The sequence below is a fragment of the Meriones unguiculatus genome, chromosome 10, assembly GCF_030254825.1.
Source record: "Meriones unguiculatus strain TT.TT164.6M chromosome 10, Bangor_MerUng_6.1, whole genome shotgun sequence".
Classification (NCBI taxonomy): domain Eukaryota; kingdom Metazoa; phylum Chordata; class Mammalia; order Rodentia; family Muridae; genus Meriones; species Meriones unguiculatus.
The window spans coordinates 1,813,596-1,831,149 of NC_083358.1; the positions used below are offsets into that span (position 1 = coordinate 1,813,596).

Consider the following 17,554-nt stretch of genomic DNA (forward strand, 5'->3'; position numbering starts at 1 on the left):
AGTCACTGAATTTACATATAATGTTTCGTTTACATTATCAACTTTTTAAATCATCCTTTTCCCGTGCTAAGTCACACAGACATTGAAAACACAAAAGACAATTCTCTCCAAAGCTATATTTAGGTATGCCTAATGTTTTCTTCCCACTGGAATTAAGCAGAAGAATCCTCAAGGAAAAAAAATAAGGGTGGTAGTTGAAAGACACCCTCGATATATCTTACATCCAGCCCTCAGGAAAACAGCGACACTTTGTGCTGAACATTCACTTTTCCCAGTAACTAATTATTTCTGCTAAAATTAAACCATATCGAGGCTAGAGAGACTGACAACCGCAGTTAACAGCACCGGCTGCTCCTGTGGAGGGCCAGCAGCCCCAAGGACTCTCGGCCTTTTCTACAAGCTCCAGAACATCAAAGTCCTCTGGCTTCTCCAGGCACCAGAAACCTGTGATAGACACATACCTGCAGACAAGTAGATCTTTAAGGCCATGGAAAACTCATAGGCTATTGTCTTAAGTGATTGTAATAAGTCCACCTTTGTCACAAAAGCACCTATGCTTGGGTTCCTGGTCTCTGACACTATGGCAGAGGCCCTCCAAGTCAGCATAGTTCATCTGTGTTACTTCCTGTCTCACACTGGCATCTGGTACCCAGCAGCACCCCAGTCTTGATGACAGCCCCACCTAGCACCTTCGCTCTCCAGCCTCCATTGGCATCCTGGAAAACCTGCACCAGCCAGCTCAGACTCTGCCACTCAGCCCTCACACCCATGCAAGGCTCTCACCTCAAGCCCCTCCATTTTCAGTTATCACTCAAAAACAAAATAAAGGCTGCACTGGAAAACCTTAGCTCATCAACCAGTTTCCAGATTTGTGTCGGTTCACACACCCCTTTAATGAAGGGAAAGTCATCCGGAACCCCGTGAGAATTCATGTGTTACAATACCAGAGTTTTGGCATTAGCTTTCTGCCCATCCTTCTTTGGAGGGGCCTATGGCTTTTCAGGAGGGTAACTACCTTGGGGGAAAAGAATCAGACTTCTTAGGGCCCACTGAACACTAGTTCTAGGCTGGCACTGTTGGTAGGAAACGCCAAAGAACACTGAAATAGTAGTCTGTGGAGATCAGGCGATCACGGGGGCTTTGACGGAAGCCTGTGTCACAGTGGGTCCAGTGGTCATTTCCCCAGTTCTATAGTACATGGTTGGGATAGTCACACTTAGAAGTTGGCGGAAGTCCCACGGGCAAAGGTCAAACGGATGCCACCGGAGTTGCCTCTACCAGAGAGAACAGAGCCAACACAGTATCCAAACCTTGGAGGGACTGCAGAAGTCACCAAAACAGTATCCAAACCTTGGAGGGACTACAGAAGGCAGTACCAACATCAAGGACATGAAAGCTACAGGGGCAGAGGTGCCCACCACACCTTGATTAAACTGTGTAACCTGTGCAGAAGGCAGATGGAGTGGGGGGAGAGGGGGAGTGACAGCTGACTGCTGAAAACTCAAGTATTGACTCCAACTGCAGCCTCTTTCCTCGACATCTGTTGACTCAAGGCCAGCAGTGTACCTTAACAGGTAACCTCAAGAGTATAGAGTCCCCAGCCCCGTGTCCTAACTTAGTTTGGAGGGTTTTTGTCACTATTGTTGAGCTGTTTTTTATTTCACATGTCCAAGTGTGTCACTGAATGTATGCACACGTGGAGGCCAGAAGGCGGCACTAGGCCCCAGAACTGGAGTTACAGATAGTTGTGAACTGCTATGTGGGTGCTGGGACTGACTCCAGGTCCTCTGGTGGGGAAGCTGCCCAGCTCCAGTGAGGGACCTTGGTCTTCTGTCTCTTCCACAAAGTATCATACTGCTCCACTATGTAACATCATGCCTAGCAGAGCAAGCGAGGTGGAAGGAACTAAGTCTAAAATTCAAGGGCTTTCTACCTTAGCGAAATTTCTAGGAGTCCAGGGATGTGGGGTACCCAGACAGTCCTAATGTGGAGGGTAAGCAACTGGACCCTCTCCACCGACAAGGAGGGACAGTTTAGTGGGCCTGTTCAGGTTCGAAAGTAGAAAATTCCTCACGTGGGCGTGTTTCTCCAGCACATTCACCAAGTGACTCAGAAAGCTGCTGGCCTTGAGTAGGGCCAGGTTATCAACAAGTCCAGGCTGCTGGGCAGGCTGTTCCGCCATTTGGACCATATGACCCAGTAGAGCCGATGCTGCTTGAGGTGGCCGTGTCAGATAGGGCTGCTGTCTGGAGTCTCCAGCCATCCCCTCCAGGTGACACAGCAGAAACCCCTGGGATTGTACAGCATGGTTCTACCACAGTGTGGGGCCAAGTGTTCTTTCTTTGAAAGACCACTCTCGGCTTGCTATCGGTCCTCAGTAGAAACTAAATGTCCAAGAATGAGTCAAGTTACAGTGCAATCTGAACTACCCATCATCAATTAGGTGTGATTTGATCCACCAAGTCATAAAAGCAGATCTGCAAAGCAGCACTCCACCAAATGTGGGTGTGATTGTGCCCAAAGAAAGGCCCTGTACAAAGAAAGGTTGTCCATGTCTGTGGTCCTGCTCCAACACTCCAAGCATTACCTACAGCTCATGGAGTGCGCTGTGCCCAATCGTAGGCTGCCTGAGGAAGAGGAACTCAGGGTCTGGTTTGCCAACAGTTCTGCACAATATTCTGATCCAATGGCGCTGTGGACAGCTGCAGAGGACTATCGCCCCTTTCTGGGACAGCCCTAAAGGACACTCATGTGGAAAATCTTCACAGTGGGCAGAACACCAGGCAGGGCATATGGTCATGCATATCGCAAGATAAGTAATTAAATGCCGATTGCTGGGTGGTAGCCAATTGCCTAGCAGAATGGGCAGTGACTCGGAAAGAACATGACTGCTGAGAAAGACATTTGGGCAAGAGGTGTATGGACAGACCTGTCCAGATGGACAAAAGCTGTGCAGACATACATGGGCTCACCAACACGGACTCCCCCTCGCCCCGGCTGGCCTGGCCAGACCCCTTGCCTAGTGCCAGCTCCACCAGCAGCAGAGACCAAAACCAAGCTCCCAACACGGCCCCATTCTCGGCGTGGACGGCTAACAGCATGGTGGCAGGTTGGCCACATTGGACCACTTCCATCACCGAGAGGACAGCACTTCAGCCTCACCGGAATACATCCCTGCTCTGTGGACTTGCCCTTCCCACACATAACGCGTCTGCCAAAGCTGCCATCGGTGGACTTACGGAATGCCACATCCACCGTCATGGTTCTCCACATGGCGCCGCTTCTGATCAAGAAGCTAACTTCCCAGAGAAGTGTGGTGGTGCCCCACAGTAATGACGCCCACGGGTCTTACCGTGTTCTTCACTGTCCTGACGCAGACGGCTCGACACCAACAGGGAAAGGCCCTTTAAAGGCAGTTATAGCACCAATCAGAGGTTGATAGCCTGAAGGGGCCGATTCAGGACTTTTCAAAAGGTCGTACGCGCTTTCACTCAGTGACCGATGCGTGGTATAGCTTCTCCCCGAGCCCAGACCTGCGAGTTCACGACTCAAGAGGGAGTGGCCCGGTCTCTATCGCCCATGGCAACACATTTTTTAAAAAATGCTTCCTATTCTGGTGACGCTTTACGCTCTGATGGTCTAGAAATTTTGTGGGTTTTTTTTTTTTTGGAGGGGGGGTTCTACTAGGAGGCACAATGAGCTTGGAAGCTCAGACTTCCCCTTGCTGCTCCATTGCTTAAACCGAGATGAGAAAGGGGTGACCGTGGGGAGGGGTGACGGATCCAGACTAGCATGGAAGTTGGATTGCTTCTCTACAATGGAGTAAGAGCATGTCTAGAATATAGGAGATTCCTTAGGGCGTCTCTTGGTGCTACCGTGTCCTGTGACTGAAGTCAATAGGAAACTACAACAGCTAATCCAGGCAGATGACAAAGGGCGCACACCCTTGAGAAATGAAAACAGGGGTCACCTTTCCAAGAAAGGGCTAAGACTTGCTGAGGTCCATGGTAAGGAGAGGAAGGCGGTTATAAATGCCAGCTAAGATCAGTTGGTCGGAGGCAGATGTGAGGAATGTAGCCAAGATGTTTCTCTCCTACATAGTCTGTTAAATCGTGTGTGTGCATACATACACATAAACTAAGCAGACTTTTGTGGTCTCTGTGCCGTTTCATTACCATGTCAATGGTTAAGGGCTGTGACTCTGTACTATAGCTTTTAGGTTAGGAGACTGAGGTTCAGCACTCAAGGGCTCTGCCAGCTACTCAGAATATAGAGCGCTCCTGTGGTTGTATGCAAGACAGTTCCATCAGAGGTGGAATTCTGACTTTCATTTGGAAATTAAGCATGACACAAGGAAGCATGATTGGCTGTCAAGCTGACAAGGAGTGGACATTTTTGGCTAATCTTGGTGGCCAACTTGACTGGATGAACCAAAATGCAAGCACTGGGCACTCGGGTAAGGGGTTTTCGTGATGTGGTCAGTGAGGGCAGCACCTTCTACGGCGGCTCACAGAAACGAGCAGGGAGAAGCAAGCTTTGGGTGTGTTGCCTCACTCACGGCAGGTTCATCCGTCCTCTTGCTACAGTACCAAAGCCGAACTTCAAGTTTCCAGTGCGCACTGAAGACAAGCAGCAACTCTCCAGGGCTCCTCTAGCCCTTCACTGCCAAGCTGGAGCTGCTGAGGCACCAGCCCTGTGAACAGACCAACTACTGGACTCTCGGCCTCTCCAGTGTGAGGAAGACACTGCCGGGCTACCAGAAGTGCAACATACAGGGCATGCCAATAAATCCCCTTCACACACATGCGTGCTCACACACCCACACGCCTTCCTTTAGAGAACCCTGACAAATAGAGTGTGTGGTGGTTTTATTGAAGAGATTCTAGAGAAACAGACCGTGAGGATGAAGTTCTCCAGTGTGTGTGGTGGTGTCTGAAGCGGTCTCTCCAACTCTCGAAGCTCCATTACTAACAACCCCACTGCTAGCCTGGAGGGCAGTGAAAGCCTATGGTAAGAACGATTTAAATAATAGCACAAAATAAATGCATCTGACATGCAGAGTCACCTCTTGTGAGGGGCAAGGAATTTAGTCACAGTTAAATGTGCACATGGCTTCCACATGGCGGTGAATGACAAATCGCCCTGAAGGTCTAAGCAACAAGCATCTTAAGCCTAATCATGTTTCACTACCATCTACTGCAGAGCACTCTCGATGGATGGCAGAGAGAGGAGAGCAGAACCCCGTCAGCATGGCAGTGGCTTTCTAGCTCTGTGGCTGGGAAGAGCACCCGAGTTCTTCCGGTCCCCAAAGTCCCCATCAGCTTCAGAACTGGACCAATAGTTGATCGACTGCAGCTTCAGTTCCCCTGGCAGTGCCCCCAGAAAGTCACCCGAGAGTCACCCTTGCTAAGCGAGAACCCCAAATGGGAGAAACGGCACCCGAGAAATCATCAAATCACAAGCCAGGCCAAAGTTCACGGTGCTGGCACGGCAGTCTCCTCAAGTTTCTCAATATTTGTACCCGAAATCTGTTTTTCTTTAGATCAAGAAAATATGTGTGGTTTTGAGGGACCATCCTGGAATGAGAAAAACTGATTTGAATTGAAGCCAGGTACGGATAGCTCTTGAAGGGCGGGGTGAACTGTTCTGAGTAAAACTACCTACAACCAGCTGTAAACTATCTTCATGCTATTCTTGCTGACCAATCAATGTATAGAGCAAAAGTGGTCTAAAAACCCTGTGCTTTTCATGTTCAGGGTCATCTGTCTTTGGAGGGGCAACCCTATCTCAATTGGAATAAACCTCTTGCTTTTGCATCGAGCTGTGGTCTGTGAGTGTTCCTGGGAAGGGCGTGATCCTGAGCTCATGAGCAGTGAGACTTACATTTTGGTGTGATTGGCCAGGAACGGCGTGCCCCTTCCCCAACCCTCAGCGACTGGGCTCGGAGGTCGAGCTCGGAACAGGTTAGTCTGATTTCTGTTATGCTTGTCTCTATTTTACCACTCTGCTTCTGTTTAGGCGCCTATCTGGACCTTTTTGGTCATCTGATCAGTCATTGCGATAGACGTGTCAGAATATTTCCTGACTGGGAACTGGAGGATGCTCCAGATTCCATTTGTGAGGCTAGGTCCAGGACGGTCCTCCTTCCATCTGAACGGGAAGAGAAAGGCAGGGGCAGCAGTGGTAGATGGACACAAGGTAATATGGGCCCAGGTGTTGCCAGAGGGCACTTCTGCTCAGCGAGCGGAATTATCACTTTCAGGCATTAACTCTGGGAAAGGATAAAAAGATAAACATCCACACTGATAGTCTATATATATGCCTAACTCCCTTTTCCAAAAATCCCCAAGCTCTGATTTGTTTGAATCTGTCCTATTCTCACACCAGCCCACTTGGGATGATTGCCAGCAACTCTTGCAGGCCCTCCTGACTGAGGAATGGGGACAGGTCCTCCTTGAGGCGAGAAAGAATGTGTCGGGAATGGACCTAATGTGATTGACGATGGCTTTCCCCTCACCCGCCCCAACTAGGATTACAACACACCTGGAGGTAGGGAGCGCCTGAAGGTCTACTTCAAGACTCTAATGGCGGGTCTCCCTGGGGCTGCTCGAAAGCCCACCAATTTGACGAAGGTAAGAGATGGTTCAGGGGCCAGTTGAATCTCTCGCAGCCTTTCTTGAACGGCTGATGGAGGCATACCACCAGTTCATGCCCTATGACCCTACCTCAGGTGAGAATAAGGCAATGGTGACTATAACCTTTATAGACCAGTCAGTCAGAGATAGTTGTAGAAAACTCCAGAAAATAGAGGGTTTACAGGACAAGTGGTTGAAGGATTTAGTGCAGGAAGCAGAAAAGGTTTTCTATAGCCGGGAGATAGAAGAAGAAGAAAGAAGAAAGAAAGCAGAAAGAGCAGGAAGCGAGAGAAAGGGATAAGAGGAAAGATAAAGTTGACTAAGATCCTGGCCACCATAGTGCAGGAGAGTCGTAATGATAGGAAGAGAGATCCTAGCAACTGGAGGGGCCCTCTAAGGATCAGTGTGCTTATTTTGCAAGGAGAAAGGACACCAAATCAAGGATTGTCCAAAAGGAAGAAAAAGCCAGAAAAAATGAACGCTCGGGCCCTGGAGACCCGGGTCGTAACCCTGGGCGATGATAGTGACTAGCGGGGACGAGGTTCGGCCCCCCTCCCTGAGCCCAGGGTAACCCTTAAGGTGGAGGGGAAGCCGGTCCACTTCTTGGTGGACACTGGTGCCCAGCATTCTGTTCTGTTACAAGACTTTGGAGCTAAAAGAGAAAAAAAATCGTGGGTCCAAGGAGCCACTGGATCTAAACAATATTCATGGACTACCCAAAAAACGGTGGACCTCTTGGAGTGGGCCGGGTATCCCACTCATTCTTAGTTGTCCCTGAATGCCTGGACCCGCTGTTAGGGTGAGATATCCTAATTAAGATAGGGGCCCACATCATTTTAGACCAGATGGCCCACAGGTGACAGACAATAAAGGGGATCTCATTCACGTGCTGATGATTCAACTGGAAGATGAATACCGCCTGTTTGAAAAGGTGGTAAGTCCAGAAAAAGACATTGACTGGTGGCTAGAGAGACATCCAGGGCATGGGCTGAAATGGCTGGCCTAGGAGGAAAAGCAGAGAGACAGCCCCCAGTTCAGAGAGAGCTGAAGCCTCAGGCTACCCCGATCGCAGTGCGACAATATCTGATGTCTAAGGAAGCCCATGACGGGATCCGCCCTCGCATACAGCGGCTCCTTGACCTAGGGGTGCTCAAAAGGTGCCGATCCCCCTGGAATACTCCATTGCTGCTGGTTTGAAAGCCAGGGAGCAATGGCTATCGACCCGTACAGGACTTGAGGGAAGTTAACAAACAGGTCATGGACTTACATTCTACCGTGCCCAACCCGTATAACCTGTTGAGTTCCCTTCCCCCTGACAGGGTTTGGTATACAGTCCCGGACCTTAAAGACGCATTCTTTTGTCTTCAACTTAGCCGCCCTACCAGCCAAGACATTTTTGCTTTCGAATGAAAGACCCGAAATCAGGGGGGCTCGGGCCAGTTTACATGGACTCGACTTCAAGGGTTTAAAAATTCCCCTACCATATTTCATGAAGCCCTACACCGGGACCTGGCACACTTCCGGGCCACCAATCCCCAGGTAACTCTTCTCCAATATGTGGATGACATTCTATTATAGCTGCAGATTGTAAAGAAACCTACCTCGAAGCCACAGACCGGCTGTTGTAAGAGCTGGGTGAGCTTGGCTAGAGAGCGTTGGCGAAAAAGGCCCAGCTCTGCAGGAAACAGGTCAGTTATCTGGGATACATATTGAGGGAAAGAGATGGCTATCAGAGGCTAGAAAAGAGACTGTTTCATATTCCCCCTCTGCGAACTACTAAACAACTGAGGGAATTTTTAGGTACAGCGGGTTTTTGCCGGCTGTGGATTCCAGGATTTGCCAAGATGGCAGCCCCTCTGTATGCCCTTACAGAGGGCAACGACTCTTTTACCTGGGGAAGGGATAAACAAGCTGCATTTGATAATACCAAACAAGCCTTAATGTCGGCCCCAGCATTGGGACTCCCTGATGTGACCAAACCCTTCCATCTCTGTGTGGCCGAGAATTGGGGAATGGCCAAAGGGTTGCTAACACAGAAAATTGGAACCGGGAAGAGACCGTTAGCCTATCTATCTGAAAAGCTTGATTCAGTAGCGGCAAGATGGCCAACCTGCCTGCGAATAGTAGCAGCAGTGGCGGCTCTAGTAAAAGATGCAGACAAACTGACTCTGGGACAGGACCTCACCATCTATGCTCCTTATGCCCTTGAGTGTGTCATAAGGCAGCCACCTGACCACTGGCTCACGAATGCCCGCATGACACATTACCAGGCTTTGCTCTTGAATAACGAGGGAGTCACTTTTGCCCCAGCGACAGGGCTAAACCCTGCCACCTTATTGCCGGATCCAGAAATCCAGCCCCCGGAGCATGATTGTTTGCAGGTTCTAGCAGAGGAACAGGGATGGTGAAAGGACTTGAAAGATCAGCCTCTGCCTGATGCTGAGGTGACACATACTATATGGACAGGAGCAGTGTTTTGGAGAACGGGAAGAGAAAGGCAGGGGCAGCAGTGGTAGATGGACACAAGGTAATATGGGCCCAGGTGTTGCCAGAGGGCACTTCTGCTCAGCGAGCGGAATTATCACTTTCAGGCATTAACTCTGGGAAAGGATAAAAAGATAAACATCCACACTGATAGTCTATATATATGCCTTTGCAACAGCCCACGTGCATGGGGCCATCTATCAGCAGAGAGGCCTGCTAACATCAGCCAGTAAAGAGATCAAAAATAAAAAACGAGATTCTGGGCTTTGCTCAATGCCTTGTTGCTGCCCGCCAAGGTAAGCATTATTCATTGCCCGGGACATCAGAAGGGAACTTCCAGGGCAGCAAAGGGGAACAACATGGCCAATCAGGAGGCTAAAGCAGCTGCCAGACGAAACTGTCCCAGTGGTACTGACCACTGAGCTGCCCAGAGAAGAACGACTAAACTACTCAGAAAGTGACTTAAAAAAAACCCTCACCATCCTAAGTGAGAGAGTGACTCGGCAGTGACTCGAGAGAGTGACTCGAACTACTATATGGGATTCCTGCTCCCATGACTCTTCTTGGGACCCCCTTGACATAACTAGTGGTAGCTCTGACTTGTTGTCCAGGCTGAAAGGACTGCAGCTTATTCAGAAAGAAATTTGGAGCAAGGTAGGCAGTGCATATGCGCCCAGGTCCTTGGAGGTGCCCCGTCAGTTCCAGGTTGGAGATCTGGTATATGTGTGACAACACCACAGCCAGAATCTGGACCCCCGGTGGTAGGGTCCTTATTACGTCCTGCTCACCACGTCAACTGCCATCAAAGTAGAGGGCATGGCAGCTTGGATCCACGCACCACACGTCAAGCCTGCTCTTCATCAACCTGCAGACACCTGGGAAGTCCAAGCCTCCAGCAGCCCGCTAAAACAAACTCATCAGGGACAGTAAACTCCGACCAATACTCGCCTTCATCAGGGAACGCGTAAGTGCAGATCAGGTCCTGATGCTCCAGAGACAGTGTCAACCTCTCCCTGAGGTTGATCCACAATTTTAGGGTTAAAATTGAGGGAAAAAGAAAAGGGGGGAATGAGGGACCACCCAGGAATGAGAAAGCTGTGTAGATAGCTCTTGAAGGGCAGGGTGAACTGTTCTGAGAAAAACGATCTACAACCAGCTGTAAACTATCTTCATGCTATTCTTGCTGACCAATCAATGTATAGAGCAAAAGTGGTCTAAAAACCCTGTGCTTTGCATGTTCGGGGTCGTCTGTCTTTGGAGGGGCGACCCTATCTCAATTGGAATAAATCTCTTGCTTTTGCATCGAGTTGTGGTCTGAGTGTTCCTGGGAAGGGCGCGATCCTGAGCTCTGAGCTGTGAGACTCCAGGTCTTTCAGTTTCTGTCTCAATTCAGAGCAGGATACCATGAAACACGGACTTGAACAATCGGCAGCTGCACTCACCAGCTCAGCCTAGCAGGAACATGGAGATGGAGCCAGCTATCAGTCATGCAGAGGTCCCGTCACCCTAACGCAGCCTGGCGGGATCAACGCCCTGTGTGACCGCTGGCATGTAAGGACACGGGGCTATCGTCAGCTACCTCCACACAGGTGTGGTAATACCACTGAGGCTGCGGCTACGAGCCCTTTCGCAATTCCAGTTCAAGCCAAACGACCAGAGGTGTGGGCAAGAAGCCCTTTACGCCCAGCCACCCTCCCATCTCACGGCAATAAAAAAATCTGCTGGCTTCCATACGCAGGGCCAAACACCCAGCCACAGGCTTTTATCACTCGAGACACCCCATTCTTTCCCAGCAGTCAGGGGAGCAGGCATAGTGTGGCAGCGCTGCCGTGGCCGTGGCGTGTACTGCATGACCTTCCAAAGCTGGTAAGGGAAGAAGCAGACCAAAGGCAGGAGAGCAGCCCTGTCAGAGGAAAGCACCAACACACAAAATGCCTGGAGCTTGCACACACATCCTGTAGCCAGCCAGTGGCTCAAATAGGCTGGTCATCGGCCTGGCCGAGAAGACCCTGTGTCCTACAAGCTCGTCATAACGATGGATCTGTACTGAAAAGAGGGGGCGTCTGCAAAAACAAGGGGGAAATGGCAAAGAACATTCTGTTGTAGTTCTATTGTAACAGTTGCCATTTAAAATATTCTAAAGCTTAAGTGTTAAATCCCGGTCTCCGGAACAGCATTACAGCCTGGCATCGGGTGAGGAGGTGAGCGCAGGTGGCCCGGATGACTTCCATCTGTTTCCTGCACAGACAGGAAGGGCTCCTCCCAGCCGGGGAGACCGCCACCACGGCAGAGCGCCCAGCTGTGAACTCACCCGGTCCTTGTCATCGGCCACATCACAGAGGATGTCATCCTGGTCCAGGATCCCCCCGTCTCCATGCTCCAGGCGGTGTACCTGGATCCAGTAGTTTGGATCCTGAAAAAAGCAGAAAGGACAAGTACATGAGCATCACTGAAAGGGATTCCATAATTTAAACTCGACTTCCTGACCAGTACAGGGAATAACATTACAACCTCAGACAGGGCTCACGGCATGGTAGAGTCCGTTCACCTTCCTCTGCGATTAGGTCACTCACACCCTTCCCCGGCTCCATGCTGTCCATCATGACAGGACAGGAAAACTCAGACACTACTTTCTCTCAAGCAGATCAGACTCTCCATTGTCTGATGCACCAACTGTGCAAGAACCCCGCAAAGTAAAGCGCTTTGCTAAGCGGCACATCCTGCATCTGAAGCCTCGTTTGCTCGTCTGCAGAGCGCATGCTGCACACTCTGATGAGTTAACGTGCTCCTCTCAAACAGGACTGAAAATAGAAACCACAGAGCTGCTGCCATGCTGGCCCATGGACTGAGAAGGCTGTGGTGGGAGCCTGCATTCACATAGGTCAGACCCAGTCTACCGTGTACACGCATACAGAAATACAGGAAACTGTTGCTGCAAGGAACCCATCTCCCCAAAACACAGACTTGCTACCCAAAAGTTGTATTAACTTTTCCTAAGAAAAAAAAATTTTTTTTCTTGAAGACAATGGATGTGTTGGCTACAACACAGATTCCACCAGATCTGTGAGCCGGGACGAGGGAGTGGCAGACTTCAGTGTTCTCTGGATGCTGTCCTGACTCATCGCTCACACAGGAATGCCTCAAATCAAGAACACATGACTCATGTCACAGAAAAGCAGAATGGCTACCCTGGTCACGGCTTAGCAGAGGGACAAGCAGCTCAGACCCCTCTAGTCAATGCTACAAGCAGGAACATGGACATCGCCTCAGCTACCTCAGAGTAAGGGAACTGTTTACCTATTAAACACAACAAACACACACCATATACATACAAACACACGCACACATGTACCACATACTATTTTATTTAGCAGCTTTGAGAGGAAAGCTTGTGTTCACTTGTGTGTTCTGGGTCGCAGTCCACTGTGGAAAGCCACAGCACGAATCCGGAGACAGGAACTAAATCCAAAGACATAGAGGAGCACTATTTATGGCTTCTGGCTTGCTCACCTTTCTCACACCTCCAGGACCGCCAGCCCAGCAATGGACTGCCCAGTGAGCCAGCCCACTCACACCAAACACTAGTCAAGAAAATGCTCTACACACCTGCATACAGGCGATTATATGGAGGCACATTTCTCAGAGTACTTATCAAATTACTACAGCTTATGCCAGGATGATATAAAACAAACCAACACACATACCAAACTAAACACACACCTCTAGACACACAGACACACACATTTATACACACACACACCTAGACAAACACACAAGCACATCTTGACATTCTCTTACGCGGCTCAACTGGTCCACGTGCTCCCCTAAATTCAACGTCGCCCACAGCGGACCTTTAAGCTCACCACTTTGAGTGTTTCAGAATTCGTTGTTTCTGTGTATTTGTTTAGTAGCCAAAGTCTCAAAACAAACCACCTTCCAAGTTCCCAGTGGTGTGTTAACCTTCTTAGGGAAGCTTAGGAACTAATGTCCCCTAGTGAATACGGAAAAGGAGCCCCTCAGCACACACAAGCAGCCGGCCCTCCAAGACAGCTCACACCCGTCTCCTCCTAGCACCTGCACACTTCACAGGGCATTAGAGCCAGACCTGAAAACTAAGTCCTGCGCCAGTGCTTGCTCAGCCTCGTGCCCTCGTCCTTCCCAGTCCACCCTGGCACTCCCAGCATTCCAACTGTGGCTGCCAGCATCAGCAGCTCCCTGCTGGAGCTTGCCTTCTTCAGGCTCCCCTGTCCACCAGCCACATTTTCCTGGGCCTCTGCTGACATCTGCCTGACCATCACATACCCCAGAGCAGGCCAGAAGTCACTGTCCACCCTTTGGCCAATACCCCTAAAGCATCTTAAACACACACAAAGGCGCAGCCAGAAGTTACACTTGATGCTTTACTGGCTGAGAATGAGTCGCCGCTAAGTGACAAATCAACTCTCCAATCATCCTGACCACAAACTTTTTAAAGAATTATTGGGTTGTGGAGGTGGGTCACTTTGGGACATAGGCCGACTTTAAGAATTCGAGTTTGATGGCCAGAACCAAGTAAAAAACACCATGTGTGCAAATCAAAATGCAAAGCTGAGGAACCCAGTCACTACAGCCGCATCTACAAAACCCTCCCAGACTTACGGCTCAGGGAGTCCTGAGAGGGGGTGGAAAGGCTGCCAATGCCAGAGGACTCACTGAGAAACCAAGACGAATGTCAGAAGCTACCGCCCATGAAGCCTCATCTACACGCAACGATGAGCTGAACAGGGACGACACCAGTGGACAAGCCAAAATGCACGAGGAAAAGGACCACGAGGCCCCAACCCTCCATGAAAACCCACAGGCAGCTGAGGCTCGGGGCTGGAAACGTGGTCTCCCTGGGGGACGGGCCCATCAGTTGTCCAATGCCATGTGGTCGGCACTGAAAACGCACACATGGATTGACAGGGTATTGGGGGGGGGCGCACACACTGTTACCTATAACATATACTCATCATGTATAGCTTACGCATAATAGACATATACTGTTATGGCTGTTTGAGACAGGGTCTGGCCTCTGCCTCCCTGGGATCGCAGGTTTGTGCCACGCTCACGTACATTGTTTAATCAGTGTGCTGATGCCTTAGGCTCATTCCCCACTTGCTCTCAAGTCCCCAGCAGCTTCTGCACGGCCACATGCCATAAATCGGTCCCACCTCCGCCCTTGTCCGATACCGCCAGTGGGCATCTCCTCTGACTCCCTTCATCTTTTGCAATCCTCCAAGATGCTGACCAAGGCTTTCTGTACCCAGGACTTGTTGGCTCCACACCAGGAGAGGCCCCGATTTAAGAGTCACTGTGACGTGCATCAGGCTGTGCGCTCGGGGGAGCAATTTTCAGGAAGGGAGTGAGCACGCGTGATCAGCTCTCCCCAGAGAGCCCCGTTAAACACCAGAGGTGAGAAGGGCGTCTGACCTCCCTCCACAGCACTCCGACAGGGACAGCATTGGTGGTGGTGGGTTTGAGGCTTTTTGGTTTTTTAAATCAGCGTATGTATCCCTGGCTTTTCTGAACACAGGGCTGGCTTTGAACTTGTGGTCCTCCTCCATCAGTTTCCTGAATCCTCGGAATACAAACTCTCACTCCTAATAACTATCCCTCCAATTTCTCTTCCCACCTACTCCTTTTTCTCCAGTTTTGACTATTCTAACTTTTCATTTACTTTCTAGTCTCTATTTTCTTCATTCCTAACGTTGTCTCCTATTAAAATATTTTTATACTTTCTGGGTAAATATTCTCCCAGCTCCCACCATTCCTGTTACCGTTGTGGGTGAATTCTACTGAATCTGACTCATTGCTCAGAGCAGCCCTTACTGTTACTCATTTCCCTTGCTGTGAAGCCTGGAGCACGAGTCAGACACTCGAATTGCCACTGAGGTTCACCCCGACCCCAGCCAGCAAAGACCGATAGACATAAAGCATCTCTGCTCCAACTTCAGTAATTCTTTAACTGAAAGAATGTGGGAAAGGAAAACAAGATGGGGGGTTAAAGCCCCAGCAGGTGTGACCAAGGCCTGAAAAGCCTCCTGGGCACCCACCCCTGCTGTATCACAAAAGCCCATGCCTTGCCCATTTGTAAAACTCTTAGAAATGTAACCGTCACTGTACCTTTCTCTGGAAGAAAAGGGCTATGAACAAGAGGGGCATGGCTTGTGAAGCAGTGTGAGGAAGACAACTGCCCAAGCTGCAGAGCTCACTGTAGAGTGACCCTGAATGGGGACAAGAACTGAGAAAGTTGCTGGGGAGCTGTGAGCCACCTAGAATAAAGCCACCAGGACCTCACGTGAAATGTCTCAGGATGATGTGAAAATAGCATCCAAAACACCCAAATCCTAAGACAGCAGCTTCCAGCAGATAGGACTGGGGCAGAGCAAGAGTCAGCACAGAAGGCTTCAGGACCGCACAGAGGAGCAAAGAGGGCCATGCCGCTCAGCTAATAAAGCAGCACCCACATGAAGAGCACTGGGTTCACCTGACCAAACCCATAACCACCCTGGATGGAAGCAGTCTATTAAATAAGTGGAATGTAACCGAGAGGCACACACATACCACGAGGGGCTCCAAGACTGGTTTCCTGGGATGGAGAGAAAGGAAAACCCATACTGAGCAATGGACAATAGTGAGGAAAAAATACTTTATATATGTGTAATATATCAGTTTATAGAGAAATATGGTGGGGAAGGCAGCTTCCACCCACTGACATTCTTGGACATACATAGATGATTGAAAGATCAAAACTGGGACTTTTCCTTAAATGCCGACAATGGCTTAGCACTAGTGTCATTGAACCAATCAGCCAGAAAGTAATCACATCCCCGAGACAAATGAAGCCACTGTTGCCAATGACTGAGCCAAGAGAAAACGGTTCTTTTGAAAAATGGCAGCACCTGCCAAGGAGGTATTCATAACTACTTCTCCAAAGCCAAATCAGACATTTGAACCTGAACTGTGGGATGTTTGACAGAACAACGGCATCTCAAGGCAGGCACGACCTATGTGGCTTTGCCCGATTTAATCACATCAAGAAATACAGGCTGGTGCTTAAGTGTAGGGAGCAAGTTGTCAGTTTGGTCACACTGCTACAGTGTGACCGCGTTTCTTTGGCTTCTCACCAGGGGTGGAGGATGTCCGTGAACACGAGACAACCCGCATCACTCTTTGGGAGTGACGAATACTGAATGTATGCTCCCAAGCCACACCCACACTGACGCCTCCATACCTCCACAAACCACAACTGTTGCCCCACAGGACAGAGGGTGTACTCATGCATCTCATTAATCAAACAGGAAAGAGGGGGAGGTAAAGTCAAAGTTCATGAAACAAGTTCACTTCTTGTTCCCTCCCAACCAGGCAGTCTCTCCACGGCGCAAGAGAGGGCGCTGTCTTTGGCCGCTTCTCTTATTCTCATAAGGATAGGTGTGGAAGTCTGATTTCTCCCTCATTCCACACCAAGAAGGCTCCTCTGTACAGTCCTGAAGCCTTCTGTGCTAACTCTTGCCCTGCCCAGTCCCGTTTGCTGGAAGCTGCTGTCTCTTTGACACAGCTTTCATCTCCATTCTACTGGTGGGCAGCAGGAAGCTTCCCGAGTCAAACCCATCCGATCATGGCCTTCCCAACGGTTAGTCCAGGGGGTAGAGAACCCAGTAAGCAACCAGACACAAAATGAAAAATGCTTTTAAGAAACACAACTAAAGTGATCTTCAAAGCAAAGGCCCAGGACTAGGGAACAGATGATTCACTTACACAACAGCTCTTCCAGAGGACCCAGCCTTGGCGTCCAGCACCACGAGGCGGCTCACAACTGTAACTCCAGTTCCAGGGGATCTGACACCCTCCCCTTCTAGCCCAGGGACATTGCATACAGTGCAGATTCACACATGCAGGCAAAACACTCAAATACATAAAAATGAATAAAATCAGGGAGAGAGGGGAAGGGTAAGGAGAAGGGGCAGGGCAGGGAGAGGACAGGGGCAGGGAAGGGAGGGGGCAGAGAAGGGAGAGGAGAGAGAACAAACCTACGTTGGTTTGGTTATACTGCAACATAGTCCACCAAAGACAAAATCCTGTGAACAGGATAGTTAAACTCATCATATTAATGAGTCATGACACGAGCAAGGTTAAGAGCGAGCCCATTTGTGTTTGGCAGAAATGCCTGAAGGAGAATTGGCATACTAAAAAAGCACCCGATGGCACCCGTTTTTTGTAACATGTGGTTAGGTGCTTGTAAGGTCGGGAGGCAGAGTACCCCCAGATCTGGAGCTCCCACCCAGCTGCACAGGCCACAGCTTCCACTCAGAACAGCATGTGATTTTCACAAAGGCTGTAGTCCTGGGGACTGAACAGGAACCCTCATGCAGGCTGTGTCAGCACTCTGCCACAGACTTGGGTACGCCCACCTT

At 49.9% G+C, this 17,554-nt stretch overlaps 1 protein-coding gene across 15 annotated transcripts in view; it reads right to left on the reverse strand.

Annotated features, from left to right (window-relative positions):
• Positions 1–17,554, reverse strand: part of Pard3 (par-3 family cell polarity regulator) — a 506,727-nt gene that overhangs the window by 409,226 nt on the left and 79,947 nt on the right. For all 15 annotated transcript variants that reach the window (XM_060391770.1, XM_060391771.1, XM_060391768.1 and 12 more), the window contains exon 2: positions 11,431–11,532. In XM_060391770.1, coding sequence (XP_060247753.1) covers positions 11,431–11,532 — 102 coding nt within the window. The remainder of the gene's footprint in view (positions 1–11,430; positions 11,533–17,554) is intronic.